The sequence below is a fragment of the Exserohilum turcica genome (assembly GCF_000359705.1).
Source record: "Exserohilum turcica Et28A unplaced genomic scaffold SETTUscaffold_1, whole genome shotgun sequence".
In the NCBI taxonomy this organism is placed as follows: domain Eukaryota; kingdom Fungi; phylum Ascomycota; class Dothideomycetes; order Pleosporales; family Pleosporaceae; genus Exserohilum; species Exserohilum turcicum.
Genome location: NW_007359914.1, coordinates 2,746,363 through 2,774,329, shown reverse-complemented (window position 1 = coordinate 2,774,329; position 27,967 = coordinate 2,746,363). Strand labels below are relative to the sequence as shown.

At 54.3% G+C, this 27,967-nt stretch overlaps 9 protein-coding genes across 9 annotated transcripts; 4 read left to right on the top strand and 5 right to left on the bottom strand.

Moving 5' to 3' along the window:
• Positions 1-381: 381 nt before the first annotated feature.
• On the bottom strand, positions 382-2,658 carry SETTUDRAFT_40870 (uncharacterized protein; the record flags this gene model as incomplete). Its single annotated transcript, XM_008022099.1, has 6 exons — positions 2,104-2,658; positions 1,865-2,053; positions 1,518-1,799; positions 766-1,456; positions 496-702; positions 382-441 (listed from the first exon to the last, which is right to left on the bottom strand). The coding sequence occupies exons 1-6, from the start codon at positions 2,328-2,330 to the stop codon at positions 382-384; spliced, it is 1,656 nt and encodes a 551-aa protein (XP_008020290.1). The 5' UTR covers positions 2,331-2,658.
• A 121-nt stretch (positions 2,659-2,779) lies between these two features.
• Positions 2,780-3,579, bottom strand: SETTUDRAFT_162525 (uncharacterized protein). Its single transcript, XM_008022776.1, has one exon. It carries the CDS (start codon positions 3,460-3,462, stop codon positions 3,127-3,129), a length of 336 nt encoding a protein of 111 aa, XP_008020967.1. The 5' UTR covers positions 3,463-3,579; the 3' UTR covers positions 2,780-3,126.
• Positions 3,580-3,827: 248 nt separating this feature from the next.
• On the top strand, positions 3,828-4,612 carry SETTUDRAFT_133945 (uncharacterized protein; the record flags this gene model as incomplete). The annotated part of the gene is made up of 1 exon (XM_008022775.1): positions 3,828-4,612. The coding sequence occupies one exon, from the start codon at positions 3,828-3,830 to the stop codon at positions 4,593-4,595; it is 768 nt and encodes a 255-aa protein (XP_008020966.1). The 3' UTR covers positions 4,596-4,612.
• A 27-nt stretch (positions 4,613-4,639) lies between these two features.
• Positions 4,640-5,399, bottom strand: SETTUDRAFT_18637 (uncharacterized protein; the record flags this gene model as incomplete). Its single annotated transcript, XM_008021921.1, has 4 exons — positions 4,640-4,893; positions 4,946-5,045; positions 5,094-5,224; positions 5,276-5,399. 4 exons carry the CDS (start codon positions 5,397-5,399, stop codon positions 4,640-4,642), a joined length of 609 nt encoding a protein of 202 aa, XP_008020112.1.
• Positions 5,400-6,775: 1,376 nt separating this feature from the next.
• SETTUDRAFT_18636 (uncharacterized protein) lies at positions 6,776-6,988 on the top strand (the record flags this gene model as incomplete). The annotated part of the gene is made up of 2 exons (XM_008021920.1): positions 6,776-6,857; positions 6,921-6,988. The coding sequence occupies 2 exons, from the start codon at positions 6,776-6,778 to the stop codon at positions 6,986-6,988; spliced, it is 150 nt and encodes a 49-aa protein (XP_008020111.1).
• A 3,639-nt stretch (positions 6,989-10,627) lies between these two features.
• Positions 10,628-13,456, bottom strand: SETTUDRAFT_84583 (uncharacterized protein; the record flags this gene model as incomplete). The annotated part of the gene is made up of 1 exon (XM_008022156.1): positions 10,628-13,456. One exon carries the CDS (start codon positions 13,454-13,456, stop codon positions 10,628-10,630), a length of 2,829 nt encoding a protein of 942 aa, XP_008020347.1.
• A 3,954-nt stretch (positions 13,457-17,410) lies between these two features.
• SETTUDRAFT_18634 (uncharacterized protein) lies at positions 17,411-20,781 on the top strand (the record flags this gene model as incomplete). The annotated part of the gene is made up of 2 exons (XM_008021919.1): positions 17,411-20,599; positions 20,650-20,781. The coding sequence occupies 2 exons, from the start codon at positions 17,411-17,413 to the stop codon at positions 20,779-20,781; spliced, it is 3,321 nt and encodes a 1,106-aa protein (XP_008020110.1).
• Positions 20,782-21,435: 654 nt separating this feature from the next.
• Positions 21,436-23,625, top strand: SETTUDRAFT_152986 (uncharacterized protein; the record flags this gene model as incomplete). The annotated part of the gene is made up of 2 exons (XM_008022774.1): positions 21,436-22,278; positions 22,327-23,625. 2 exons carry the CDS (start codon positions 21,436-21,438, stop codon positions 23,623-23,625), a joined length of 2,142 nt encoding a protein of 713 aa, XP_008020965.1.
• A 1,200-nt stretch (positions 23,626-24,825) lies between these two features.
• Positions 24,826-26,390, bottom strand: SETTUDRAFT_162522 (uncharacterized protein). The gene has a single exon (XM_008022773.1). The coding sequence runs from the start codon at positions 26,368-26,370 to the stop codon at positions 25,192-25,194; it is 1,179 nt and encodes a 392-aa protein (XP_008020964.1). The 5' UTR covers positions 26,371-26,390; the 3' UTR covers positions 24,826-25,191.
• Between the last annotated feature and the right edge of the window lie 1,577 nt (positions 26,391-27,967).

Here is a 27,967-nt window from a genome sequence, read left to right as displayed (position 1 = left end):
TTCGAGCCTCGGCGCCTAAAATGGTTAGCATCCCATTGGGCCCCACAACGTCATCTTTCATGCCGGAACTCTGTAACATTCAGCCTGAACATGATCCTCTGCGCCTACCCAAAGACAACGGCCGGACCTCTCACTGGTCCTCGGTGCTTCAAACCGCTGTGACACTGAGCGACGTTATACAGCCATGCCTGAATATCGCCCTATATGTTGCAGGGGCTGTTTTGCCGCACCTATAGCTATTCTCGTGCATGAGCCTCCACATTCACATATAGTCGTCGCCACCACCACCACCACCGGAGCAGGCTCGCTACCTTTTTTAGCATCACAGGACTAGGCATTACGCAACTTGCCGATATATTAGTCGTCAGATATACATGCAAATCATGAGAACTCTCCATTGGCCTCGCCGGCATCTAGCCAACCGCGACACATTTCGACTGCCTGGGCATCGTTAGCTTTTGTCTAGCGTGCAATCTGCGCATCCTAGTCACTTACCCTTCCCCACTTCTTAAACATCTTCTCTCCGACCTCCTTGTCGACATTTGGCTTGAAAATCATTCGGTCTTTCTGGTTGATCTCCTTCAGCTCGTCAAACTCCTTCCATACGCCAACCGCAAACCCAGCTGCAATGGCTGCACCCAGCGCAGTCGTTTCGCGCATTGCTGGCCGGTCCACGGGGATGCCAATAATATTCGCCTGTGTCTGTTGAACCGTGTCAGCAACTCAGCCGCCTTCTTCGCATCTCATGCCAGCTTCTCCACGTACCTGCATGCACAAGTTGGAATTACTCATGCCACCGTCGACCGCAAGCATGTTGAGCTTGTGCCCACTGTCGAGCTCCATGGCATCGAGAATGGCCCTCGTCTGGAAACATGTCGCCTCCAGAGTTGCGCGAGCAATGTGGCCACGTTCTGTAAATTGCGTGATTCCGAATATGGTGCCCTTGGCGTCATCAATCCAGTACGGAGCGAAAAGACCACTGAAGGCTGTCACAAAGACGCATCCACCATTGTCCTCGACCGATGCAGCCAAGTCACTGATCTTGTGCGAATGCGTAATGAAGCCCATGTTGTTCATGAGGAACTTCACACCACTGCCTGCGACTGCAATACTTCCTTCGAGCGCGTACACCGGCTTCCTCTTTCCACCAAAATCGTATGCAATCGTGGCTAGAAGACCATGCGACGAAATGACGGGCTTTTCACCCACATTGTACAGCAGGAAACATCCAGTACCGTATGTGTTCTTTGCAGAACCAGGCGTAAAGCCCTGTTGACCGACCAAAGCCGAAGATTGGTCACCTAAACAACCCGCAATCCGGACGCCTTCTAATATGCCACTTCTTATAAACCCAAATTCGTCGGGTGAAGAAGACGGTACAATCTTTGGCAGTTTAACTTTGTTACGGTCGATTCCGAAAAAGTCCAAAAGCTTGTCGTCGTATTGAACCGTGTGTCTATGACATTGTGTTAACGAACTCGGGCGTTTGCGGCTGAAAGGGGCCATTGGCGACTTACAGATTGACAAACATGGTTCTTGACGCATTGGTCGAGTCTGTTACGTGGATTCCGCCCTCCTTTCCACCATTCAGGTTGTACAATATCCACGAGTCCATGGTGCCAAACGAGAGTCTGTTCTCGTCGTATGCTTTGCGGACGTTTTCGTCATGGTCGAGCATCCATCGAAGCTTGACTGACGAAGGGTAGGTCGACAGGGGAAGACCGCACATGTTCAGCAACTCATCAGCGCCCTTGCGATCCTTCAGCTCACGCACCAATCCTTTGGTCCTGGTATCTGGCCTACAAACAAACGAGTGTGAAGTTAGCGCAAGCGCAAGCGCGTTTCATGCATGCGCCATACGTACCAAGCAATTGCGTTGCAAAGAGGTAGTCCAGTGTTGGTATCCCAGACTATTGTCGTCTCACGCTGGTTGGTAATGCCAACAGCCTTGATGTCTTCAATGTTGTGACCATTGTCAATGAAGATGTTTGTAGCCCTGTCGATGCATTGTTCTACAGAGTCAATAATCTCCCAAGGGTCGTGTTCGTGCCATCTGGGTCAGTTAGAGAGATTGTGTGTGATGCATGGTAAGCATGTACTGACCCTGATTGGGGATATTTTTGAGTAAACTCGATTTGGTGCTGAGCTACAGGCTCACCGAGGCCATCGAATATAATGAAACGAGTACTCGTGGTTCCCTGGTCTATAGAGCCAATGAAGAACTGCTTCAGCTTTCCCTCGTCCAAGTGCGCCTGCGGCTCTTGTTGGATCTCCTCTTTGGGTACGGGTTGAGGTTCCGAATCGTGCGCAGAAATGTCTTGTGTTGACATGCTGGAGGTTTTCTTGTTCTCACGGCCGGAGTGGTGGAAGTAGGCGCGACGGGTGCAGTCGTGCTTGCGGGGTGTCGTTGTCTTGCGACTGGGTACCGACAGCGAGAAAACGGTGCTGTCAAGGGACGGAAAAAATCGAGCTGAAGACAATTAGATCGCACAAGGTACCGACTTGGTATGCGAGTTTGCGCCGAAGAGTATATGGGTGACAAGGCGTGGAGAAGGAGTACGAGGTGTCTCGGTAGAACTCAGACGCTAATGGCCGTGTTGAGAGAGTGCGTAGCGACAAAGAGCGGTCGCGACGAAAAAAAGCGGAGCTTGGAGCGTCAGGTTCACGGGTGGAAGGTGAAGTGGTAGAGAGAGGATCGCAAAGAGAGCATCGTAGGAGCCCAGAGGGTTCGGTGGTTAATCGGCAGCAGACGGGATCAGCGCGCGTGCCCTTTTGTCTGCGGTGTTCGGGTATGACGCGCGAAGAGGGGTGTTTTGCCTTTAAAGCGGGGGAGGGGAAGCGCTCCACGGCCAACAACACGACTGCAAAGATGCCCAGTCTTGTCACATGGAGCCTCAAAATCTTTCAGCCTCGCCCCTAAAGATGCACAGGCAAGCCGCAGGTCGCTCTCCCAATCGACGATCAAGCCCATTGCTCACAAAACTAGGCCCTTTGCCCGGCAACGCTTCCGCGCGTATGTCAGTGTGACTTCAGATACAGCGGGTCGCTCGTCCAACAGCTCCACACGCATTGGCGCCGTCCTTTTTCTCCAGTGGGACGCCAGTGGGACACCCGCTGCGAATCCACCTAGAGCCTCATCAAGCCCTCAGCTCTCCAGCTGCCAGGGCGCGCCGTGTCCGTGTCGTTGGGGACGTCGTCTGCAGGCGCATCCTGGAACTGCAGCGCGCTGTGCAGAGCCTCACGCTCAGCCGCCGGCAGCGCTCGACGAGCCTCGGTACTGGTACTGCCGCCGCTGCAATGTCGGGAAACGGCTTTTGCTTTTGCACAATGACTCGCCATTGGGCTGTGCCGCATAGCTCGCATTGCATAGAAGCGGATCGATCTTCTGGGCGGAGAGCGTCCAGCGCGGGGACATGGCTGTGCGCCCCCTGGTCCAAGGCGCCATGGGCTCCTTTGGGCCATCGAGGGCGCGGCCATGGCCATGGCATTTGCAGACACGGGGCCATTGGCAATGGAGAAGGCGCTGGCGCCGCACGAAAGCGCATGGGCGTGGCCTCGGCGGCTGCATGTCGGACTCGCACTCGCATCGGTGTGGAGGTGGGATGGTGGGATGGTTAGCGGTATAGATTATCGGCTCCGCAGTCGGTGGAGCGGAGTGGAGTGGACTCGTAATGCCAGGAAGCCAGAGGGAGAGCTTGGGGTGGCGGGCGGCGGGGGCAGGCCGGCCGTCACGTGACTGCTGCTGAATGCGGCAGTTTCCGAAGCCTCTAGAACGTCGTCCGCCCAGCGCCCATCATTTCACCGTGTCCGCCAGACATGACATGATGATGGCCCTGTCACGGCTGCCCAAGGAACTCCGCTTGCACATCTGGGCCCTCGCATACTTCAACGAGCCGCCTCGACTCGTGGCGCTGGAAACGAAGCCGCACGATCAGGGGCACGACGAGCAGCTCTTCTGCCCACGCCACTGCCCCAGTCCGGCCCCCACGGTGGTCAATCTGTGCCAAGAAGCGCGTGCAGAAGCCCGTTATCAGGCCAGCAAGGCAAACCACATTGTGCGTCTCTCCACGGCCCTCGCAGACAGCCGCTGCGAGGACTTCTACTTCCGCCTGGACACGGACATACTGCTCCTCCAGCTCGAAGGACCGCGGGTCAAGCACTTGGACGACTCGCCAGAAGTCGGCTTGCTGGCCCACTTCCACGTTGCCACGGGCTGCGACCCAACCCGCCTGCAGGCCGTTGCCATAACCAAGGTCATCCTCAACGGCTTCCGCGATGGCAGCCTCTCTAACGTGTTGCGCAATTTCCCGCACATCTCGCGCATGATCATGATGCTCACTGAAGAAATCTGGAACAACGACATGGAAAAGGAGCTGTTTGTCCGTGCCGCCGCAAGGATAGTCCGCATGTACAAAATCGATCTCATGAACCATGCCCGCAGCCGGGGCGAGACGTTCAAAGCACATGCCTTCGACGTCGACTTTGCACGGCTCCGCAACGGCCGCCTGGATATCGTCCCCAAGCATGTGTGGAGAGAGTGGAGCGACGGAGGCGACGAGTGGGCGACGCTAGACAACTCCGAACCCTTTTGGTAGCGCGTGGATTGTTGAATATACTACCAATAAATTGCATGAATACGCTAAGGCACTGCATGGTATATCCGATCACCCGCCTTGGGTAAGGCGAGAAAATCACTGGGCGTGTCTCCCTGATTCGGCAACTGGTGCTTCTCTGCCCATTCTCTAATCGCATCAAAGTTACGGCACGTGTGCACAGTGTTGAAATCCACAAACGCCTGCAATGCCTTGCCAGGGGGCTGATACCACACCTGACCCAGGACCGCGACATCCACAACGCACATGAGTTGCTGGCGTAGGGTATCGAGACAGTGTGCTGGAGGCTGTGAGCTGTGTGACTTCCTGAAGACGTCTGCCTTGTCACTTACTGACATGGTGCTTGAGGATGTTTGCATCGTTGGAGAAAGGGCCCAGGCCTTGCTTCCGGTAGTAGTCAAAATTCCAAGCTAAAGACTTGCGCAGCAGATTCTGTCCTGGAGTTAGTATTGGCTGGTTGACATGCATGATCGAACTTACCAAACAGTGGAGGTGGTGCAAACCCTCTACGTGAGCCGGGTATCCACCGCCGTATTCTTCTTTGATCTTGACTTGATCTGCTGCAATGCCAGAGCGCTGTGCCTCCTCCACAGGCACTCTGGCCGCATGGTCTGCCAGTACGTATGAGATTCAGTATCTCCATGAGCTGGTTAGTAACTTACAGTCTACACCCAAAGACTTCCACGCTGCGTCGACTTCAGGACCAGCATCCAGACGATACACATTGGACATTAATAATGAGCCATTGAACTGCACCTCTTTGTATGAAATGCCCACATCTTGCATGATTGGCGCTGGCTATGTTAGCAGTGTATTTCGACTTCACCAACCCTTCTATACGCACAGTACTTTGAGGTGTGCCTCGCACAGAATGCGTCCGAATCCAGTCGTTTCGTTTGAACCAGCAACGCTCCAAACGCAGCAGAGACGACTGCTGTGAGGAAAACAACAATACCTACTTGCTTCCAGGACAAGTGTCGTGTCGCTGGCTGTGTGGGCCATGAGTCAAGCGACGACCGATCGCTCTCCGGAAGAAGTTTCTCACAATCTTCTGCTTCTGCTCTATTGTCTGATTTCGAGCATTCTCCTTCTTTCGGGCGAAACATGTTGCAGATTGGGAATTTGAAGATGGTATGCATGAACAAGAATTTGAGGCAGCCAGGAGTGAATAGAGCACGAGATCAGTTGTGAGCTGGCAGCACACAAGACGAGCATCTACCACCCCATTCCATTTCAGGCCAGATGCCAACAAGCGAGCCGTCTCCAGGATGATGCCTCGACACCTCAGCCCTACCCCGCAGAAGCTGAGAACGACCCACAATGTTATGCATATCATCCACTCACATCCCCCGGTGGCGCATAGGGCTGCAGGCATGGAGCCAGCTCTCGGTTGCCCCATATCCTTTTTTTAGGCTCTTCCCCTCAGATCCCCTCAGATCTGTACTGGTTTTCGGACTAGTCAAGGCGGATGTTGGTGATTGGTTGGGTTTGTGCTTGATTCATGACATCGATGCACCACTACACGAGCACGTCCGATTTGGTCTAGAAAAGCGTCGCCACGACTACACGAGATATATCTGATATGAGGAGCAACTCATTCACCTCTAATACAAGAGAAAAATCAATCCTCCATATAGCATCGCAAGCCACCTGACGCAACTTAACAAGCACATGCGTCGTCTTCATGACCATGAGTAATGTGACCGGTCAATGAAGATGACATATACGACAACACATCTGCATCTTACTCCATCTACGCCAATAAGAAGAAAAAACAACCATTAATCCCGCACTGCTTTCAGCTCTGACGCAAAGCCTGGCACCCAATTACGACACCTATCTTGTCTCGACTCTATCCACACTCCAACTTGGACGCTGATGGGATGCGCTGAATCTCAGCTTGTGTCCTAGCCGAGCCACGCTATCGATGCGATAGTCTGTAAACCTCCACTTTCTAACTCATTGTCTCGTATTCATACTGAAGCTAACGAAGCCACTGCGCGATTCTGCTGGTCAACAGAATATTGCAGCTCAAGACTGGATGCTCAGATGTATAAAATAGGCCTGTTATGTTGTGCTGTCATCTGCCATCACCTACTCAACCACAAGACTTTCAATCCATTGTGGTATTTCACTTGAAACACAGAGAAAATACTGCAATCATGAAGTACATTTTCTCCATTCTCGCTCTGGCGACCTTTGCTCTTGCAGGACCAATCCCTCAAACCAGTTACCAGAGTTATGGTAAGGCAACAATGACACCTACCCAACCCGACCATACTATCTTGCTTACTGAAACTTAACAAGGCGACTACAAGGACGTGCCTCCTCCAGCTGGTGGATACGGAAACTACGGATCCTACAAGAAGCAGTAATTCTGTGCAAGATATGTAAATAAGAGATAAAGAATGCTTGCAGATAGGCGGAACAGAAAGTTGGTCAAAGTAGCAAGCACTTATCAGATATCAAAGTAATGTAAAACGATAATGACAAAAATATGGTCCAAAGCTCGCTTTCTAGACTTTTGTAAGCCCCGAGTCTGATGACACCAAACGCCCACCTGTCCTCGCAATTGTACCCATTTCCTGTTTATTTCCGCCTAGAGCTTACGAAGATCACATACCAAAACTATATGCATGACAGGTACCCGGGTCACATCACCCGTCTTACATTTTGCCCATATTACAACCTAAACGCACATCCCAGCAATATCGTCATTATGATCGACCTTTCCCCCGTGCCTCCGTGGAAGTTTAAAAACACACAAGGTGACTAAGAATACCGAATGCTAGTGCGCACATCTCCCGGTCTCGCTGTCTGCTAGCTGAACATAGCACAGTGTTAGGGTTTATTGATACGCACGTGGATAACTCGTGGGTTATAATCAATCTGTGCGCGTGGAGACTAGCATAATACGCGCACAAAGGCACAAAAAAGACGTGAAAAAAGTAAAAAATAATAACAATAATAATATGAGAAAAAGAAAACCCTGGCTATCATGTTAAACTGTATTCTTAATACCGCCGAGAGTGATGTGTCCACGCCAGCGGGGTAAAAGGTTACTGGTTGCTGTTGTTCGTGGGCAAAACAGGGACGCGAAACAAAAATAGCAGGTGGAACGAACAAGTAGGCATGGTTGGAAATAAACAAAAAAATGCGAAAGTTAAAGTTGCGAGCAATTATCATCATTATGGTTGCATTTCGCTAGTGGACGATTGGGCACGTGGTCCTACGTAAAAGGAAGGAACAAGTATAGCACAGATGCGAACGCAAAAAGCAGAGCGAAAAGTAAAAACAAACAAACACTGGGATGGGAAGGAGGGGAGAGAAAGGGGGCGGGGGGAATGAGCTTGGTTGCGTGAACAGGAGTTTTGTCCATGTGTTGCGAGGAAAAAGGAAGTTGGTGGATGTAGAGGGGGTGGATGGATGTGTGCAGGGATGGCTAGGGGAGAAGAAGAATGGAGATAAAAAGATGTGTTGTAGCGACGACAACGACGACGACGACGACGAAGAAGAAGAAGAAGAAAACAACAAGAAAGAAAAATGGATAATAGTAGCATTGACATGTAATGACGGAGACGACATCACTATTTACAACATGTAACGAACAACATTGCTATGACGAAATATAACAATACTCTACCATGCACCTGTCTAGCTCTCCTACACCAAATATTCATATCCCTAAGTACTACCCAAATTTTTTTTTTAGCGATTGAGAAACCTACCTTCCCTTCTGTCTTCCTTCCCTCCGGTACACTCCACCCTCTCCACCTCGCACTTCGCACTTCGCACCTCCAGCATCCAGTCCAGTCTGGTTTAGTCCCACCCACAACCCTCAAACCACCGCTTTAAGCCCCGGAACGCACCCTCTCGGCGCCGGTTCCAGCCCGTGCATTCGCGCCTCCGTATCTCCATACACACGTACACATCCGCATATCCGCATTCCCACCGTCGCCGCCACGACCGTACCCACCCACCCATCTAATCTCTCCATCCAGCTAGCCAAGCTCTATAATCGTATGCACGCACACACACACACACACACAGACGTCCCCAAACTTTATGGTAGCACCGCGCGCTTCCAACCTACCCGCTCAAATCCGAAACACTATTTTTTTTTCTCTTTTTTTTCTGGATTTTTTTCTCTTTCTTTTTTTGCACGCTACGCACGTGGATATATATATATTTTTTACTTATTTTTTTTCCATTCAATGCTTCCTGGGGGGGAACCGATCCGAACTGAAGTAAGCCGAGTCTATTCGCTTTTGAATTTCTTTTTACACTATTTTTTTTTCTTTTGCCCTCTTTTTTTTCCTCTTTTCTTTCTATCTTTTGTTTTTTCTTTTCTTTTACCCCAGGTTCCTTAGGTTTTGCTACATTTTAGAATTTTTTTTTCTTCGTAATGTAGTGTTGTGAATGAATGCAATTAAGAAGTATCCTAATCCATGCGTAAGAAAAAGAGAGACTAGACTAGAATTGAAACCTATTAAAAAAAACACCCCTGAAAACTTCTATTTAATAATTTCTTAATATTTTTTTCAAAAAAATTTAGTTATCTAGTTCCATCGATCGAGTGATGCAGTGGGAGTGAGCGTGTTTTCGGTCAAACTCCTCTTCTTCGTTCCCCCCCCCCCAATCTCGTCTCATCTCATCTTAGCTTAGCTCAGGTCAGCTCATCTCGTATCCACGTTATTGTTCTTACTTACCTTACCTGACTTACTCTGGGCACTTATGCGATGTACATAGATAGGTGCCTCAATGCTGCTGAATGTTATTACGCCAACTAGCTACAAAGAGGAACAAACAGGGACGAATCCACTCCATACACATGTACATATATACATAACTACCTACGATATGTAGATGGATACTCTAGATAAATGCATGCATGGATACATGGATACATGGATACCCCCCCCTCATCCATTCATCCATCCCCCCATCCATCCATTCACAGGGGCCAGACAGACCAAACCAGACCAGACCAGACCAATAGCCGGACGAACGAACCAACGAACTAACGGACTAACGAACTGACGAACTAACGGGGAAGGACTCCAAGGATGCTACCACGACTAAGAACCGGCATTTAGAGCTGGGGGGGGGGGCGCATGACTAGCATGCTTGGGGAAGAACAGGCGGCTAGAAATGCGAGGAGTTCGTGGTTGGGGGGGGGGGGGGGCAAGGAGGGTGGGGGAAAAAGGAAATGCGAAATGCGAAAAGGGGGTGGGAGAGAGAACGTGCTTGGCGGGGAAGGGGAAGGGGAAGGGGGGAAGTTCATTTACATGGGTTGGGGTGGGGGTGGGGGGGGGGGAGACATTTAGAAAGTCGAACGAAGAAATAATGTTTAGAGTGATTTCATCTTTTGCTGTGGCGATGGTAATGATAATGATAATGATATTGTGGTTGCACGTCAAGAGTAGTTTGCGTTTGATTGCTTTGATTCATCGTACGGGGGGGGGGGGTGAATTTGGGGCGTACGCTGCTGCATCTTCGCTGTTTCAGCCTCAGCATGCTCTACCATATTACCTGCCAAGCAAAAAAACAAAAAAGCAGCACTACTTGTGCAATTGTTGTCTTGAGTGAATTACCTAGTCAGCCCTGAAATCTCATCACCTGATTAGAGTTAAAGGAAAACCTTCCTCGCGTTCGCATATTGCATCTGAACCGAGTTGCTTAAGATGCTGCGATGAGAAAGGACTCAGTAACGTAACGTAATGCGATCCTATCCCATTCCATCCATCCAAATGACAAAGGAAATCATTCCCAAGGAAACAAGGATACTGTTACAAAAGTTTTACAAGTTCTTATAGGCCCATAGAGGAAAATTGGACGGGTATGAAAATAATGAAAACGCGGCAGTGGGTATCAGACCGCTGAATAAAATGAAAAATGCCACCCAGAAAGCAAGGAGCGGATATTATTAGAGGAAAATCGTAACAAGATGAGACGAGGGAGGAAAACGTGGGAGCCGTAACATGAAGACCTAGGAGACAAAGATATTAGAGACGTTAGTAGGTTCCTCCCAAGCTATTCCAGGCAGCTAGGATATCCTCGCTGATGCTGTCCCTTTCTTCAATCGAAAGCCGAGGACTGCTCGTAATGCAGTCAGGGCTCAGATGACGTGATCTCGTCCTGCCTGCGCTATGGACATAGGCGGAAGCTTCCGAATTGGTCGACGTGCGTGACGCTATTGATTGAATGCTGTTCCGGTTTCGCGTTTCAATGCCTCCAAGTGCCAGTTCACTTATGTGTCTTGCCGCCTTCTTTTGGGATTTCGGCGCTGGTGGCTCGACTACACTGGTTGGGCGCGATGAGGCTTCCGAGACTGGGTACAGATCTCTGAAAGTAGTGGTAGGCGGAGCCGGGAAGGTTATTTCCGCATCACTAGATGCAGTTCGACGGCGACGATGTAATGTGAAGTCGCGGGATGAATCGGGCTTGATGTTCTCGGACCCCGCCCCTCCAACACTGTGTTCCAAAGCTGGCATATCGTCTAGGTCGTTGCTAATATCGCTATCTGCTACTTTGACATTGACGTTTTGTTCCGTGCAATGGCTCGGTGTCTTGGGTGACGGCAAAGGCGATGGGTGGTCAGTTGTAGTAGGTGACATTGTGCCAACAGCAGGCATAGGGGACGAGGGCGGAGAGGGAGCCCGGGGCGAATATTTCGAAGATGGCAAAAAATAGTGCGGCGATTTCCCGCGGCTGGCAGGAGAGTGATGGCGGTCCGACCAAGCATCGCTTGTGGAGTCTTCACGAAGCCGGCCTGTATCCACAGCACCGTTGGTCCCTGGTGACCTGCCACGCGCAGATGACTGATGCGATAAAGACGTACTTGTCGATGCGCGTTGCCTGGATCCCGTGTCCACCATGCGCGTTGGAATCGACTCGTAGGGCTCCGTAGGTAGGAATCCAGACATGAGCTGTGTTTGCCCAGAGGTTTCCCGCGCCGTCTTCTTTTGCTTGTGTACCTCTCTTTTTGGTGCCTGCGACCCCGACTGTTTGTGCATATCCGCACGCTTCTTTCTCATTAGTTCCAGCAGGGTCTCCTCTTCAGCAGTGACCTGCATGAGTTTGCGCAAAGAATCTGACTGCGGCTGTGGTGCGCTGGCCGAAGTACGTGCACTCATCACACTGCGTGTCGAAGGCGACGAGGGTGTGTTTGCATATGTCCTCGGGCGAGAATCCTCATCTTCGTGGATTACTGAAGGCTGCCTCACGTGGCTGTTCCGTTTGCTGCCGCTGTACGCGCGGCTCCGTGAATAGCGATACGAAGGAAGGGGTGGATCCGGTGTGTACATGACTTCGATTGTAGCAGCATTTGTCGATGTCGACAAAGTGCTCATTTTCCCCGAGGATGCCTGCCGGCTGTGTGTGGGACGGACCTCGTACATTTGCGCTCGGCCGATGACTATATCTCCGTTGTACTCGGTGCTATCCATACTCTGGCGGCTAAAATTAGTCCGATATTCACTTCGACGGGCATCGCCCTCATCTTCCGACGACGAGAAAGACAAGACGCTCGAGTCTTGGAGATTGGTTTTTGCTAGTGCTGACCCTTTGGTTCTCGACGACGTCTGCGACTGATATGTGTCGACCGAGTACTGGCTGGGCGAGGCTAGATGCCGAACATCGACAATATCCTCAAGCGCAAAACTATCTCGCTTGTGCGGTGCGGCAGCACCCTGCGATCGAGAACTGTAAACGGAGCTGGCCATGGACTGATTGGTCTGGGTAACAGGGTCTCTGTGGTTTAACGCACCATGCGAGCGAACAGCGCGCGGGGCAGGGGCAGGGGCAGGGGCAGGCTCCATTTCGTCGGCATTGTCACTACTGTCTTCGTCGAGTGCGTCGAACCAGTGAGTAACGCCTTTTGGCGGCCGACGTACGTGCACTTTGGCATTATCACACTCATCCTTCTCGACCCTGCGTACAGAAGCGTGATGGTGCACCGGGTCGTTGTTCTTCTTCAGTTTGCTTCGCATCTTTTGTGGACTCCGATCTCGGGATCGAGGGTGATGAAAGTAGTCAGAGTTCATTGACATTGCAGCCGGTGAGTTGACCATCTTGGTGGGCGAGAGCATTGCCATGCCATGGCGCTGATTGCCGATGCCCTTGGGCTTGGGAAACAACCTGGACAGATCGAGGCGTGTAGGTTTGCTTTTTCGGTTTTCCTTTTTCCTTGCTTCCTCGAGGATGGCGGGCGACACCGGACTTGCCTCGTAGCCGTCATAGCCGTCATAGCCGTTGTCTCGTAGCACTGGCGGACGCCCTCTTCGCAACGCTCGGTCTCGGATAGCAGAATCGGATGTTTGTTGCGAAATGGACAAGGGCGAATTCTTCGCGTCGTAGTGCGAGCGAATGGTAGAGCTGGATGTTTGGGTATGTAGCCGGTAACTGAATGAGCCTTGGTTAGCACGTCGTTGGCTCCTTTGTTCGGTGTGTACCTGCCCCAAGACGCTTGACGACGGCTTTCTCGACATGGCAAATCGTGATGAATGGGCGCTGCTGGCTCTTGTCGATACGGAGATGCCGTCGTCAGTGTAGGGTCCAGCACCAGTCGGCAAGACGACGCTTGACCGGTAGGCAGAGCCCAGCGGGGTTGAGGCTCGTCCCGACGTGGAAGAGTGCGTCGAGTTGGCGGTGCCTAGGATTTGGTGTGCTTTGCTGGCTGGTTCTTCGTAATGGGAGGCCGGCCTGGAGCTAGCAGTTGAAGGGGGTATCGAGCGAGCGTCGTGGTCGTGGTCGTCGACAAGGTGCCTCTGGGCTTTTTTGGAACGCACGCGGCGAGGCAGAGGGAAGGAGAATTTGTTTGGCCCGCGGTCGTTGCGAGACATGGTGCCAGATGCCGAGAGAAAGGTTGGTGGCTGTTCCTAGTTCGAGCGCGACTCAGTAAAGTTAGAGACAGAATGGGAGGAGCTGAATCGCGCTACAAGCTGACGCCGTCATCCCAGGACGCAACTGCGCTCTAGATTAAGCCGAGAAGCACGTCTCGTAGCGTCACGAACCGGGGTCGGCAGGGCATGCGGGCAGACTATGTTTGCTTTTTGGCGTGGTGCGAGGATCGGATATAGTTGAGCGGTGGAGAAAGGTATGGCCTCGCATCCAAGGGTTCAACAACGGGCCCCTACTGCGCGCGATTGCGCCAGACGCTAATCCGTCGTGGGCTGGAGTGTTATCTGCAGGAACGGGAACCCGGCGGCGAGTAGTGCGACGTCATGGAGGACTAGACCAAGAGGGCAGTTGGCGGGTGGAATTGGTGCATTGGACCGTCTTTTGCGACTGAGCGGAGAGGAAGCCCAGGGTTCCCAGACACATGGCGATGGAGAGCGGGCAAGGGTGGGGAGAGGGGAAGCGAGTATATTAAGGTCCATGGATTTCTTGGGTTCGCCCGCCGTGAGTGAGATGGGCCGTCGCCTTGGTAGGATCCGCGTGGTAGTCGGCGTCCAGGGGTCAGTCATGTCATCTGGAAGACGGGCGGATCACGTCGTGCACAAGCGTCTCGGCCAGCACTGCACGGCCCCGTTCGAAGCCTCAGCTTCATCACCGCATGCCAGACATGCATACCCTGAGTATCAAAATAGGGTCGTGGACAAGGCCCTCTGCGGCGGCCTGTGTACGTACGTACTATACGTAGCCCGACGCCATCGCCATGGGCGCACCTGATGGGGGCGGCCGGTGGCGACAGCGACCACACCGGCGCCATTGTCTTTGTCGCGCGAGATGGATGGACGACAAATACATGCCAGATTGAGCTGAGGCCGCAGATGGTTGAGGCAAGCTAGAGCGTCAAGCGTACCGAACCTTTTTTCCCTCGCTCTGCACGCCAGCCTCCGTGCGTTCCTGGCGCAGCGCTAATGTCATTCATTCTCCGAATGCGAATGACAAGAGCCGCGGCGAATAGGGCGCCGTTCGTACTCTGCAGGGCCAGCCTCTGGCGTCCATGGCCTGATATGGAGCCGTTGTCCATAATGGCCACAGCCTCATGGTTGTGCTGGTGTGCTTCTGCTTCTGTGTTTGCTTGTTTGTCTGCTTGCTTGCTTGCTTGGCTGTCTGGCTGTCTGGCTGTCTGGCTGTCTGGCTGTCTGCTTGTCGTCGGCTTCTCTTTCAGGCGTGGACATGTAGTACATACATGCACGACCGGGCGACGCGGGTGGCGGCAGGCAGCGCGCAGTATTTGCAATGCGGATAGCTGGCATGACGGGGTGAATGTTTTGGGTGCTGAGGGAGGGCGGGAGACGCTCAGGGGTATCGTACGAACCGTGCGATCAGCGCGCTCGCCTTTCCGCGTCGTGGTGATCCTGTGGGCTCTTTCACGATGATCATGTCGCGCTCGTGTGCGTAGCCGCGGCGGGTGGGCGAGGCGAGGACTCGGAGCAGCGAGTTTGAGGGGCGCTCGCGAGGGCGGCGAGGCTGGCCTGTGCTAGTCATGAGTTGCGTGTGCGTGTGTGCGTGAACGAGCGCCTGTCAGGCAGCGAAAAGCAACCCCGGCCCAGCTGTATTGGAAATGCATTCTCCCGCCTTGTCGCTGCCGGCCCTGCATACTATACAGCATGTACACTAGGTACTGGTGCTGGTACACTACAACATGGGCGCACTGCGTCGAGGTGCAACCCCGACGCGCTGCTTATCGCGCACGTGACCAGCCCTTGCGGTCCGGTCGCTTGCTTGCGTCTTCGTGTTTGGACCACGCTGGCACTGATGCTACACGTACAGGCGCACATCCATACCACATCATACTACTACCTACACGGACAAATACTTGCATGCACACATACACTGCATGCTGCAGGCCGGGGTCGTCGTGGGCGCCCCTCTCGCCCCTCACGCCCCTCTCCTCTCCGCTCCTGGCCGTCACATATTCTCAAACCCGTGACCCGGCATGCCACGCCCCCAGCTGGCAAGGTGCTGGCAAGGTTTGCGCCGGCGCCCAGGCGCTGTCCGGGGGGGGGCGCGTCCTTGAGTCGTTTGGCCAGCGGCTCTTCCTTTTCCCTCTTGGGCTGTCTGTTTGGGTTTTGGCACGCTGCTCGTGTTTTGACTTTGGCAGGTTTCCGGCCGGTGGTTTGATTAGCCCCCCTCGTATCTGGAACATGTATTTAATCACCAGTCCCCGGACGGCCACATGCTCCGAGCTAGCCGGCATCGTGCATCTGCGTCTAGTAGGCCGTAGTATCAGTATCACCATGCGGGCCTCGAGGCAGCACACGTCTCTGCCTTGTCGAGCCGTGCGGCTGGGCTGCAGCAACAAGTCGGTCACGGTCTCTGAAGTGCATGTGTGGCTCGACTGGTGACAAATGGATGCCGAGGCGTCGGTGTGATGGATGCCGAAGACAGCCGCCGACAGCCAAACCGGGGGGGCTGGGCGGCGACTATACAAGCACAAGTACAGGCAGAGAGGAAGGCGCCATCACGGCCAGGCCGCGCTGCCACATGACGTCTTGCGCCCGGCGTAGCTTCCCCAAGTACTTGTCCGCACAGCTGCTCGAGGAAGGTAGGCCCAAGTCAAGTGCAGGTGCAAGAGCAGGAGCGACCGGCCAGGACGCGTCCAGACAGCAGCTGTTTCACTCAAAAATAGACAAGAAACATTGCACCATCGCAGCCGAGTCATTGCCAGCGTCGTGGTGCATAGCGCTTGGTCTCTCCAAGTCGCTTTTCCCATTGATGCATCGTGGCACAGTTATGCACTGGGCTGTCAATTTTTTTTCTTTCCAGAGGGTCGCCCCAAGACCCGAAACCACTAGTTGCATGGGGAAAGAGAGAGAAAAACAGACAGAGACAGAGAGAGGCAAAAGAAAGAAAGAAAGAAAGAAAGGAAAAAAGGGCGGGCTACGAGGGAGCAGAAGAGAAGACGCCCTCATTAGTGATATTGCCCAGTGTGCGGTGGCGGCGTCTCGTGGCCGTGCTTACATGCAACCGCGTTTTCCTCGCCATGGACAGATAAAGGGCGGCGGCGCTTGTTTTGTATTTTTTTGCCCTTGCCACGGCCCCAATTGCGCCCAGCCAGCTGCGTGCGTTCAGAGGGCAGCAGCAGCAGCAGCAGCAGCAGCAAGAGGCGTGTGTCACGGCGCGCCGCTGTGTACTGTACCAGTACTGTAATCAATATCGAGTGCGTGGGTGTTTGCCGTGCTGGCTGCGAAGAGCTGCGGCCCCGAAATTGACATGGCATGGCGGCTTGGTCAGTCAGTCGGGTCAGGCCAAGCTAGGCCGGCCCGCCCTGCAAGTGCTGTGCTCATGCCTTTGTTCGTTCGTCTACTCCCCCCAAGAAACCCCACTACCGTGCCAGTCCACCACACGTAATACCCCCTCCCCCTCCGCGACATAGCATACACGCCCCTTCTCTCGCTCTGCCCGTCGCTGTGCCAGGTGCCCCGTCTCGCCCTCTCGCCGCCACGCCCGCACGCACGCCCGCCCGCCGCACGCCTCGCCGTCCCGCGTCCTCGCCCGTCTCCACTCTCGGCCAGCGGCGAATACGCCTGCCAGCGAGCACGCAAACGCACCACCGCACACGACGGCCGCGAGGCAGCCCGCGCCCTGGTCACGTCTGACGACATGAGCGATTACTAGGCCCGACTCTCTCTCTCCCCGCGTGTTCCCGCTCGTGCTCGATCCCGTCTCGCGTTCTGGCTGCGAGGCACCACGTCCCGGATCACCATCATTACCACCGAGGCCCCCACGAGCCGCTCGACTCTGCCGGCGAGCCCGTCACCTGCCCTGGTACCGAACCGCTGCCTTCGCTGCACAACGACGACGTGCAGCCGCCCCACTCTCGCCCCTCGTCGCCCGCCTGCAACATGGCCTCTGCCTCCAACGCCTCCGGCCCCAGTGCTGACGGCGTGTCCAAGACGGTGCACACAGAAGCCACGGACCCGTACACCACCATGGCACAGTTTTCCTTTGCGCCCGCCACCAAGACGACCGTGGTCACGACGACCTACACCACCACCACCACGTTCCCGCCCCTATGTGTAAACGCCCCAGGCAGCCTCGCCGAGCGAGATCCCAAAGACTACCCGCTCGCCCATGTCCAGGCCCCAGAGTCGATACGCAAATTCTACTTCGAGTCTGGAGGCGAGCTGGCTTGCTTTGAGGAAGCAGACGCTGCATCGGAAAGGGTGCGAGAGGTACGCTTTTCCACGATTCCAGGGATGTGCCTGCAGCCGAGGCCTTTCGCGTCACAGCTGCTCATGTCACAATGCTCTGAACTGACGCCTTATCTGCAGCAGAAGTCGCTCCAAGAAGCCCTCCGATCCAACGGCAAAGTCCAAAAGGTCGAGTCTTTTAACGGTTCTCCAGTATTCGCGACGCCCAACCGCACGACGCGTCCCAAGATACGGGCCCACCAAGGCCTCCGCTCAGTCTCTGGCCGCCGAAAGCGAGACAATGCAGACGAGTCTCCGCCGCCCCCGTCCATCACCAAAGCCGTCGAGTTGGTTGGCATACATCGACAAAGCAAGAAGCCGAGGTTAGATCGCGACAAGGGCGCAGACGCTGCCCAAATGGCCCCCAACACTGCATCCGACGATATTGATGCTTCGTGTCCAGCTACACCCGAAAAGCACAGTGGAGAGCTGGGCTCGTCCAAGTTGCCAAAGCCCCGTCCAGGCCCGTTGCACCGGCCCGGTGTGAGGGCTGCCTCGCACCACCTTGGCCTGGGCAGAACGCCCTCGAAATGGCATCTCCGCGAGTCGTCTGCCGGACCGGCATACTCTGCAAGTAACCCTTCTAGCCAGCGAGAAGATTCTCCAGAGCACGCATTCTCCATGGGAGTCGTCGATGGCCCTGGTGTAGCCGCTACCCCCCCAATTGCCGAGTCGGACCTGGAACCAGTCGGGCCATTTGCCCAAGACAGTTCCTTTTCCGCTTCACGACTTACCCCCCTCGATACAAACTCTGCCCAAGATGCCAGCTTACCAAGCCCTAGTCTGTCGCCCATTACCGCTGCTGCAAATCTTGCCCAACAAGCCAACAATGGATCGTCGTTTTCTGCCATGGACATGGATTACGATGCCGCCGATCTGTCTGCACTCGATTTCACACAAGGCGACCCAAGCAACTCACACCCAGGCGACTTTGCTCTGTTTCCCTCTGGCTCCAGACACCGCGAACACAATGATACCAACACTCAACTACCCACGCCTTCTATCATGGACATACCGAATATGCTCAACTCGTTTGATGCTCTGCCGGAGCAGATGAAGTCGTATGTTCTGTACCAAATGCTCCGACGATGCAAGAAGCCGACCCTGCACTTTGTTGCGGATGTGGTAAATCCCGCCCTCAAGCGCGACTTCATTGCTTCACTGCCCACAGAGCTGAGTCTGGAGATTATCGGCTATCTGGATGTCAAGAGCATGTGCAGCGCCGCACAGGTGTCCAAGTACTGGCGCAAGCTGACCGACACCCATGAATCCGCCTGGAAGGATCTTCTTGACAAGGACGGTTACAGGCTGCCAGCTGGCGAGCTAGAGCGTGCTGTGCAGGAAGGCTGGGGATGGCAATACCCCCATTCTGCCGATAGTTATGAGCGTGACCTGAGGGCCCAGTCGGTCTCGTCTCGGTCCGACAATGAAGCATCTTCCAGCTTTTCAGGTTCAAGTCTGCCTGGTGGCCTGCAGGACCAAGAGGGTGCAGTGACTCGATCCTCGGCATCACGTCAGAAGAGGAAAGCAACCAGCAAACATGGCGGCGGCAGCGGCAAGAAACAACGCAAGAGTCGTTCCTCTACCAAGGCGCAGACTGCATTGTACTCGCGACCTGCCGAGCTTCTAGAAGGGCCGCATGCCTTCGCCAAGCGCGCGGAAGCTGCCATTTCCGATCCCAATGTGGGCTTGCCCAGCCTGCGCGCTATGCATCTCTTCAAGTCGTTGTATCAGAGGCATCATCTGATCCGGAAGAGCTGGATGGCCGAAGATACAAAACCAAAGCACATTGCCTTCCGCGCGCATCAACGCCATGTTGTGACTTGTTTACAATTTGATACAGATAAAATTCTTACGGGCAGCGATGATACCAACATCAACGTTTACGATACCAAAACAGGAGCGCTACGCACTCGTCTCGAGGGCCATGAGGGGGGCGTGTGGGCCCTTCAGTACGAAGGAAACACATTGGTGTCAGGCTCCACCGATCGCTCGGTACGCGTTTGGGACATTGAAAGTGGAAAGTGCACGCAGGTCTTCCAGGGACACACATCTACCGTCCGATGCTTGGTGATCCTCAAGCCCACGCGGATTGGTGAGACGCTGGATGGACAGCCCATCATGATGCCAAAGGAGGAGCTCATCATCACGGGCTCGCGCGACTCGACGCTCCGGGTATGGAAGCTTCCCAAGCCAGGCGACCGGAGTATTATACAGACTGGAGCCGCGGCTAACGACCACGACAATCCCTATTTTATCCGCGCTCTGACTGGCCACCACCATTCTGTGCGTGCCATTGCTGCACATGGCGATACGCTCGTGAGCGGTAGCTACGATTGCACAGTTCGGGTGTGGAAAATCTCAACCGGAGAGGTCCTACAGCGTCTTCAGGGCCACTCACAAAAGGTGTACAGTGTTGTCTTGGATCATGCCCGCAATCGCTGCATCAGTGGCTCCATGGACAACATGGTCAAAGTCTGGTCTCTGGAGACGGGTGCTTGTATCTTCACCTTGGAAGGGCACACGTCTCTGGTAGGTCTTCTTGACTTGAGCCATGAGCGCCTCGTGTCTGCGGCTGCCGACTCCACGCTCCGCATCTGGGACCCAGAGAACGGGCAGTGCAAGAGCCGACTTTGTGCTCATACAGGTGCCATTACCTGCTTTCAGCACGACGGGCAAAAAGTCATATCGGGCTCTGATCGCACACTTAAAATGTGGAATGTAAAGACTGGGGAATTTGTAAAAGACCTGTTGACGGACCTGAGCGGCGTGTGGCAGGTCAAGTTTAATGAGCGTCGCTGTGTCGCGGCCGTTCAACGGAACAACATGACATACATTGAGGTAGGTAGACAGCAGTGTTATTCTGTATGACTCAGCTAACTTTGCAACAGGTTCTCGATTTCGGCGCTTCGCGCGACGGTGTTCCCGCTGAGCAGCGAGGACGACGCATTGTTGTCAACTCGAGGGGCCATGAGCTTGAGGATGTCACCGACATGGAACCCCTAGATGCGGACCAGGCCTAGGCCTCCTCTTATCCGCTTTAGAGGGAAGATTACAAGCATGCACACATACAAACAGCATCTCTTTTGGGACTGGCGCGAATGTTTCACCTGTACAAAAGCGATACCCGAATACGCGCTTTGGCGAACGAATTGACGACCCGGCAACCGAATATTTTTTTTAGGTGGTAATGTGGAATGCCTACTGGAGGCATCATCTTGGCGTGCTCTTTACGCGCTCAAGAATGGTGGGGGGAGGGTATATATATGTCGAGAGACGGGCGGTGTTTTCCTAGATATGCATAGCTGAGGCGTTGTCAACTTTGAAAGGTTGCATTGGACGAGGTTTCAGGTATTATTGTTGGTATGAAGGAGTATAACGGAGCTTTCATTCATACGGACATGGAGCCGTATCCAATATACCCGTTCAATCATCATACGTGTTGTTGCCGTGGTGTTTGTGAAGAGGTGATTCGCGCAAGACCAAAAGGGCAAGTCGATGACAGACGGCATGCCACTTTGGGGCGGAAGCGGAATGACGCGCTACTGCCCCACCGCCGCGACTGCAGTTCTAGTTCACGTCGCAAACCATATCCGGCCCATGTTAAGCCGCTACCAACCCGCGCAATACAACAATCTACGCTCGCTCGAGATGCACATTCCGACCACAACTGCCTGATGCCGACTTACTTTTTTCATCTTACCTTTGAGCTTTACCCCTCGCGCTCGTCGCCGGACAAGACATTTACCCCGCCGCCGCGGACCGACATCTTCAATTCCGAACTCCCGGCGCATCGAAGGGCCTCTTGGGGCTCCTATCCTTCTCCCACGCGCACCTATAGCAGCACTTCCGCCCACATTGCCTCTAGCAGCGAGGCTGGCCAAGCAACCATCTCCCGCGACCAACGGGCTACTTCACGTCGGCTCAGCCAGCGCACGCGACCATCCTTCTCGAACCACCACGACAGCCCCGTGCCTGTTGTCAAGCCCCCAACCAGACCCGCACACAGACGGACACAGAGCTTTGCGCACCGAGACTGGCGATTCGGCACCATTTCCATTCTCAGCATCGACATGAACCCGAGCGATGGCACTGATCTTGCTCAGCCCCGCGCAAAGTCTCTCAAGCACCCTTCCCATTCCTCGAACACGGGCGGCTTAGCGACAAAGGGAAAGTTTATACCCTCTGATCTGAAGGATACCGAAGTTGGCTGGGGAGTGGTACATCTGTATCGAGATGGGCACGAAACACCAGGCTTATACGATGAAGTCGACCGAGGCAACAAGTCTTTCAATGAGGAAGAATGCACAACGCTGTGCATCCTGGCAGTCCCTTCATACATGACACCTTCGGATTTTCTGGGCTTCATGGGCGAGCAGACGAGGGAACATGTCTCTCATTTTAGGCTTATTCGGACAAGCAGAGCCAACAAGTACATGGTGTTGATGAAGTTTCGCGAGGCCAAGAAGGCACGGGAATGGAGGAAAGAATGGGACGGGAGGCCATTCAACAGCATGGAGGTGAGGTATAGATTGAAAACACAACATCACGTCAGCTAATGAATGCAGCCGGAATACTGCCATGTCGTCTTCGTCAAGTCGATCAACTTTCAAAACGGCGACTCCAACAGCGACCCGACCTCGTATCCAGATCTTAAAAACGACCCCTTTGCGCCCGCTGCGACAAAACAGCCCACAGCCCCTCTCCCATCGGCGACCAATGTCTCCTCGCCTGTTGACGGTCCTTCGATAGCGACATCACTCACCGCAAAGCCACACGCCCCGCCCACACCTGCTCTAGTCGAGCTACCGACATGTCCTGTCTGTTTGGAGAGAATGGATGAAACAACAGGCCTCCTCACCATATTATGTCAGCATGTCTTTCACTGTGCCTGTCTCGAGAAATGGCGAGGTTCGGGCTGTCCAGTGTGTCGATATACGCAGAATGATGCCTTTACCCTGCACCGCAGCGCGGATGGGGATAGTCCTGACAATGAGTGTAGCGTCTGCGGATCTACACAAAACCTCTGGATCTGCCTCATCTGCGGTAATATAGGGTGCGGGCGCTACGACTCGGCTCACGCATTTGCACATTACGAGGCTACAAGCCATACATATGCCATGGACGTGGTGACGCAGCATGTCTGGGACTATGCAGGCGATGGCTACGTTCATCGCCTCATACAAAACAAAACAGACGGCAAGCTCGTGGACATGCCAGCCTCGAACCAATCCTTCAGTGCGCCTGGTATGACGGGCTACGCCAACGACACTGTCCCACGCGAGAAGCTAGACAACATGGGCATGGAGTATGCCTACCTCCTGACATCGCAACTCGAATCGCAACGCGCATACTTTGAAGAGCAGCTCGAGCGCGCCGTCGACAAGGCCGCCAAAGCCGCCTCTACCGCCGAAGAAGCCAGCCGCTCCATCACGACGCTATCCCAAAAACTCGACCAGCTCTCCACCGACCACGCCCAAGCCACATCGACCATTGCCTCGCTCACCAAGGAATCTGCGCGCAACGCTCAAAAAGCAGCGTCCGCCTCTGAACTCGCCCGCAGCCTCACAAAGCAGTACAAAGAAGAGCAGATTGTAAACGAATCCCTCATGCAGCGCATCAAGCACCTCGAAGCTAAAATCGAGGATGCTCAGCACAAAGTGCAGATGCTCGAGGCGCAGAAAGCAGATCTCGAGGAGCAGAATCGCGACCTCGGCTTTTTTATCAGCGGCCAGCAGAAGCTCAAGGAGATGACGGGCAATGAGGTCTTGGGACTCGATCAGGCCGAGGTAGAAGCTGGTACTGTCGAGGTGGGTGAATCCGCCAAGAATAGCCGTGCGAGGAGGAAGGGCAAGAAGAAGGCGTAATGCCATTCATGTATTTGAATATGTATTTTTTTGCATTGCTTTTATGGCGTTTTTGGTTGCATCAATATTGCTCCACCCGGTTTTTTTTTGGGGGGGGGGGTTTGGGTTTTGGGTTTTGGGCTCTGCGTCATGTATGCATTGTCTGTTATGAAGGCAAGTTTTTTGGGGGGGGTTTTTTTTCTTCTCTAGAAATAGCTGTTGATGCGGCATGGTATGCCTGCCGTCTTTGCCATTGGGCTACTAAGTACAGTAAGGACGGTGTTTGGGACTCAATATGATTGACTTGAGGCGTTATCGTTATGTCTACAGTATATATAACAACGCTCTGTTTGGCGAATATATATATCGGTTGTTTACCCCACCTCACCCCCCCCCCCTACTTCGCTCTGCTCAACACAAATTACCATGTACACCAATGTACCCAGCAAGCAAGACAAGAAAAACCAAAAAAAAACCGACAGCATGCGAATTTGGATATTTATTCACGGTGACTGATAATTGTTTTTTTTGTACCATGTTGCTATTCACACGTCTAGTAGAGTATACGTATCAGGATACAGATATACATATGTACGTGTGCATGTGTGTGTGTGTGTTATTATTGTCCTTGCTCCGCCTCCATCCGTCCGTCCATCCATCCATCCATCCATCCAAACAGAGTAGGAAGAAAGTAGGGGAAGAGAAGAAAGAGCAAGAAAAGAACACCACTCACTCACTTGCTCACTCATTAAAATACCGCCTGTGAACTCGATAAAAGGCACCAAAAGACAGAGCGACCAAAAAAAACAAGCATTTCAATTCTTTCATGTCTGCGTGTGTGTTCCTTGTGAATAAAGTGAAAAAAAAAGGTAAAAAACAAGGGCAAATTTACTCACTCCAACCCCACAAGCACACAAACCCTCGTCTCTCCTTTCTTTCTTTCTTTCTTTCTTTTTTAATATTTCCCTTGCTGCCCTGATCAAACTAGGACAGTATGCAGCGCGAAAACTTCAAAAAGAAGGCAGCAAGGGAGGAAAGGGAGAGGAGGAGTGTGTGGACAGGGCGGAGGAGCCAAGGAACACCAGCCGTCTCGGTCGTCAAGTCGTGTCATGCTGTAAAATCGATGTAGAGACAGAGAGAGAGAGACATATATATATGAAGGGCGAAAGAGACAGACAGAGAGAGAGAGAGAGGAAGAAAAAGGGTCGTGAATATATAGATGGCGATGATGATGGCGATGATGCTTGTGCGCCATTTTCCGGCGAGGGAGGAAAAAATGGTCATGGATCCGGAAAAACGCCAAAGATGGGCATGTAGAGAGAGACAGCAAGGGCATGAGAGATTGACGACGTGACATGAAAGATGCCTGATGATAAATGAGGCTGGGTTGAGGCAATGATCCGAGGGCGCCGATGCAAGTCCGTGAAAAGTCGAGGGATAACCAAAACGCCGTAGGAAGTGTACGCCATTCATGCTTTGCTTTGCCTGCGCTGTCGTGAGTTTGACGCTGGAGCATATATGCAGTGTGGCTGTGATTGCCATTTTTTGTAGTGAAATCGATCTGATGGAAATGCGTTGATCAAGCCATCAGATCCAGTCGTCATCAATCTTGCTTGGGTTCCCAATAGAAATCTCCCTGTCAAAGCCTAGTCCGAGACTGAGGCCAACATCCATCTTTGGGGGCGGGGTGAGTTGAGGAGGAGCCTCGGTCGGCTTCTTGGGACTCGACTTGAGGGGACTGACGCTGCTCCTGCTGTCTGAAGCACCCATGCGTACAGTCTTGACATCCCAGTCATCCTCAAGCGCGGCCCCGATCCATACCTTGACACTATCGTGAACAGCGCCGTAGTATTTAGGGTTGCACGCACGGAGATGGCCCATGAGCTTTTCGAAGCCAGAAACCTTGAGCTCCTGACGGAACTCGTTGCGGGCGGTGCGAGTGGGGATAGAGGCAATGATGCCATTGAGAAGGTCAATGTGAGTGGCGAGGTAGTTGGTCGCATCCCATTCCACACCACCGACATAGGGCGCGGCCGGCACAATGGCTCGCTGACCGGGGAAGTGAGTCTTGGCATAAGACCTGCCCTCTGTTGGCTTTGGGGGTACAGGAACCACATTCAAGTGGTGGATAAAGATCCAAAAGACCTCTTTGGTGACATTGGACAGCTCTTTGCACCAGACTTGGTACGGGCGTGGCTGGTGCATCTGGAGGATGAAGGGGACTGTCGACGTCTCCTTCTCCTTGACTGGGTCCTTGAGGTACTTGATCAGTTCGGCAGCGCGCGTCCCTAATTCGGCCTCTGGAGCCATGGAGAGGTGTGCAAAGATGATCTCAATCATGAGCTCACGCGTAGTAAACTCACTTGGGCCCTTGTGCTCTTCGTCAAAAAGCATGGCGAGCAGAGCCGGGTACAGTGTCGAAGAGATTTCTCTGAGCTGCTTTAGAGCGCTTGCAGTTGTGCAAAGTCCCTTGAGACAGCGAAGCAGCTCGTGGAGCAGTGTGTCCTCATGGTCCTCGCGCCACTCAATCTCCATGATGCGGTGGAGAAGGGCGACGAGTTCAGTCATGCCGCCCTCCTGGATGAAGTTGTCCACCCAGTCGACCGTCTCGTTGCGGATCAGTAGGCGCAGCTTGTGCAGCTTGCCAACCTCGACATTCTGAGGCTTGGGTGTCTTCTTCAAGTAAGAGATGAACTCGTCAGCTTTGACTGTTTTGGCCCCATTGGACACGGAGCGGTCAGAAGCATTGGACCTCAGCGATCGCATAGAGGGCGACTTTGGGATCGAGGCCGTCTTTCCCGATGTCTTGCGGTCGCCCAAGTCGCCCTTTTGCTTCTTGATTGGAGAGTCGTTTCGGGTGAAGGTGAAGGTTCTGCTCCTGGGGCGCTCGCGTTTAGTCGAGTTGCCGGATTGGTCCCCTTGTGCGCCGTGGTCAGCATCGTCTACAGGAGACGCATGTCGTGACTTGGACGACTTTTGTGGTGCCTGCTTGGTGGTTTCGGCAGTGGGCGAGTTTCCCGACGTGGCGCGTGAAGGCTGAGGCGTGTCGAGCTTGTGCATGCGCACAAAGTCAGCCTTGACCTCGAGCTTCAGTGTTCGCATCTGAGCACGTTGGTGTGTAGGAATGTTTCTCGATTCCTGTGAGGGGGTCAGCACACGGCCAGCTGGATTGGGGCAAGCAGACACTTACCAGAACCTCTTCAAACTCGGCATCTATGACCTTGGGGTCAGGCTTCACCGTCGGGGCGTGGGCGGTCTCTGCCTGCTTCGCTTTGCCGTTGAAGGCGGCGACAGCGGCCATGACTCTGCTGGCCTTCTTTGGCGAGGGCGGCGGCTCGGGGGCCATGGGCTTGACACTGAAGTCCTTGGTGGCGCTGTCGGTGCTGGACCTACTCAGCGTCGGGCGCGCGGGCCTGCTCTTTGTGGGCGAGGCGTCCTTTTGGCGGCCCTCGTTGCCCTGCGTGTCGGACAGGGGCATGCGCTCGCTGCTCCTCTTGCGGGAGAAGGTTTCGAGCAGCGATGTCGTCGACGAGCTAGCGGCAAACATGGACTTGGGCCGCGGCTTGGAGGCGGGGCGGGCGGCGGGCTGTTGGTAGTCGAGGAAGTTGCGCTGCTTGGCGGGGGAGAAGCGGGAGCTGCCCTCGTCGATGCTGCGGCGCTGGTCGTTGAGAGAGGCCTTGGTGGCCGCGGTGCCTTGGTGGGAGCTGAACTCGGCCCAGATGGGCGTGGCAGGCGGTATGCGGCCGGGGCGGGGGGGCTCCGTGTTCTCCTTGTCTCTCGTCTCCTTGGTGGGCGAGCGGTCGCGCGAGCGGGCCTTGCCAAACATGGCCGCCAGGTTGGTCGACGACTTGGGCCGCTTGGGCTTGTCTGCGTCGTCGTCGTTGGGGGCCGAGCGGGCCGAGTCGGTCGACTTCTTGTCCTTGGGCTTGTCGTCAACACGCTTTGCCAGCGAGCGCAGGGAGACGGAGCTGAGCGACTTCTTGTGCAGGTTCTTCTTGCTGGGGCTGGTGCACCTGGCGTCGTTGGACTTGCGGGGCGAGGGCGGGCTGAAGAAGAAGTGGGAGGAGGAGTCGTGCTGGGTGGATGGGCGCACCTGGCTGTGGGGGTGGTCGCGAGGCAGCAGCGGCGGCGGCTGCTGGAAGCTGGCGGCGGGCAGGGCAGCGCCTTCGGTGCGCGAGCGGCGGTGGCTCCTGGACGACGCGATGAGCGACCTCAGGACGGCCGAGCGGTTGCGGCGGTGTCCCGTGGCAGCAGCAGCAGGAGCATTCGCAGCGGCAGCAGCAGCAGCAGCCATGTCCGGCGCAGCCATTGGGGGAGGGGGGGGAGCGAGAGGGAGAGGAGGGTCGGAACAGGGTCGTCTGCT

What these genes read in the sequence shown, in the direction of transcription:
- SETTUDRAFT_162525 (XM_008022776.1), bottom strand. Translation starts at nt 3,462, where the DNA reads ATGGCCCAAAGGAGCCCATGGCGCCTTGGACCAGGGGGCGCACAGCCA.
- SETTUDRAFT_162522 (XM_008022773.1), bottom strand. Translation starts at nt 26,370, where the DNA reads ATGCGATCGCTGAGGTCCAATGCTTCTGACCGCTCCGTGTCCAATGGG.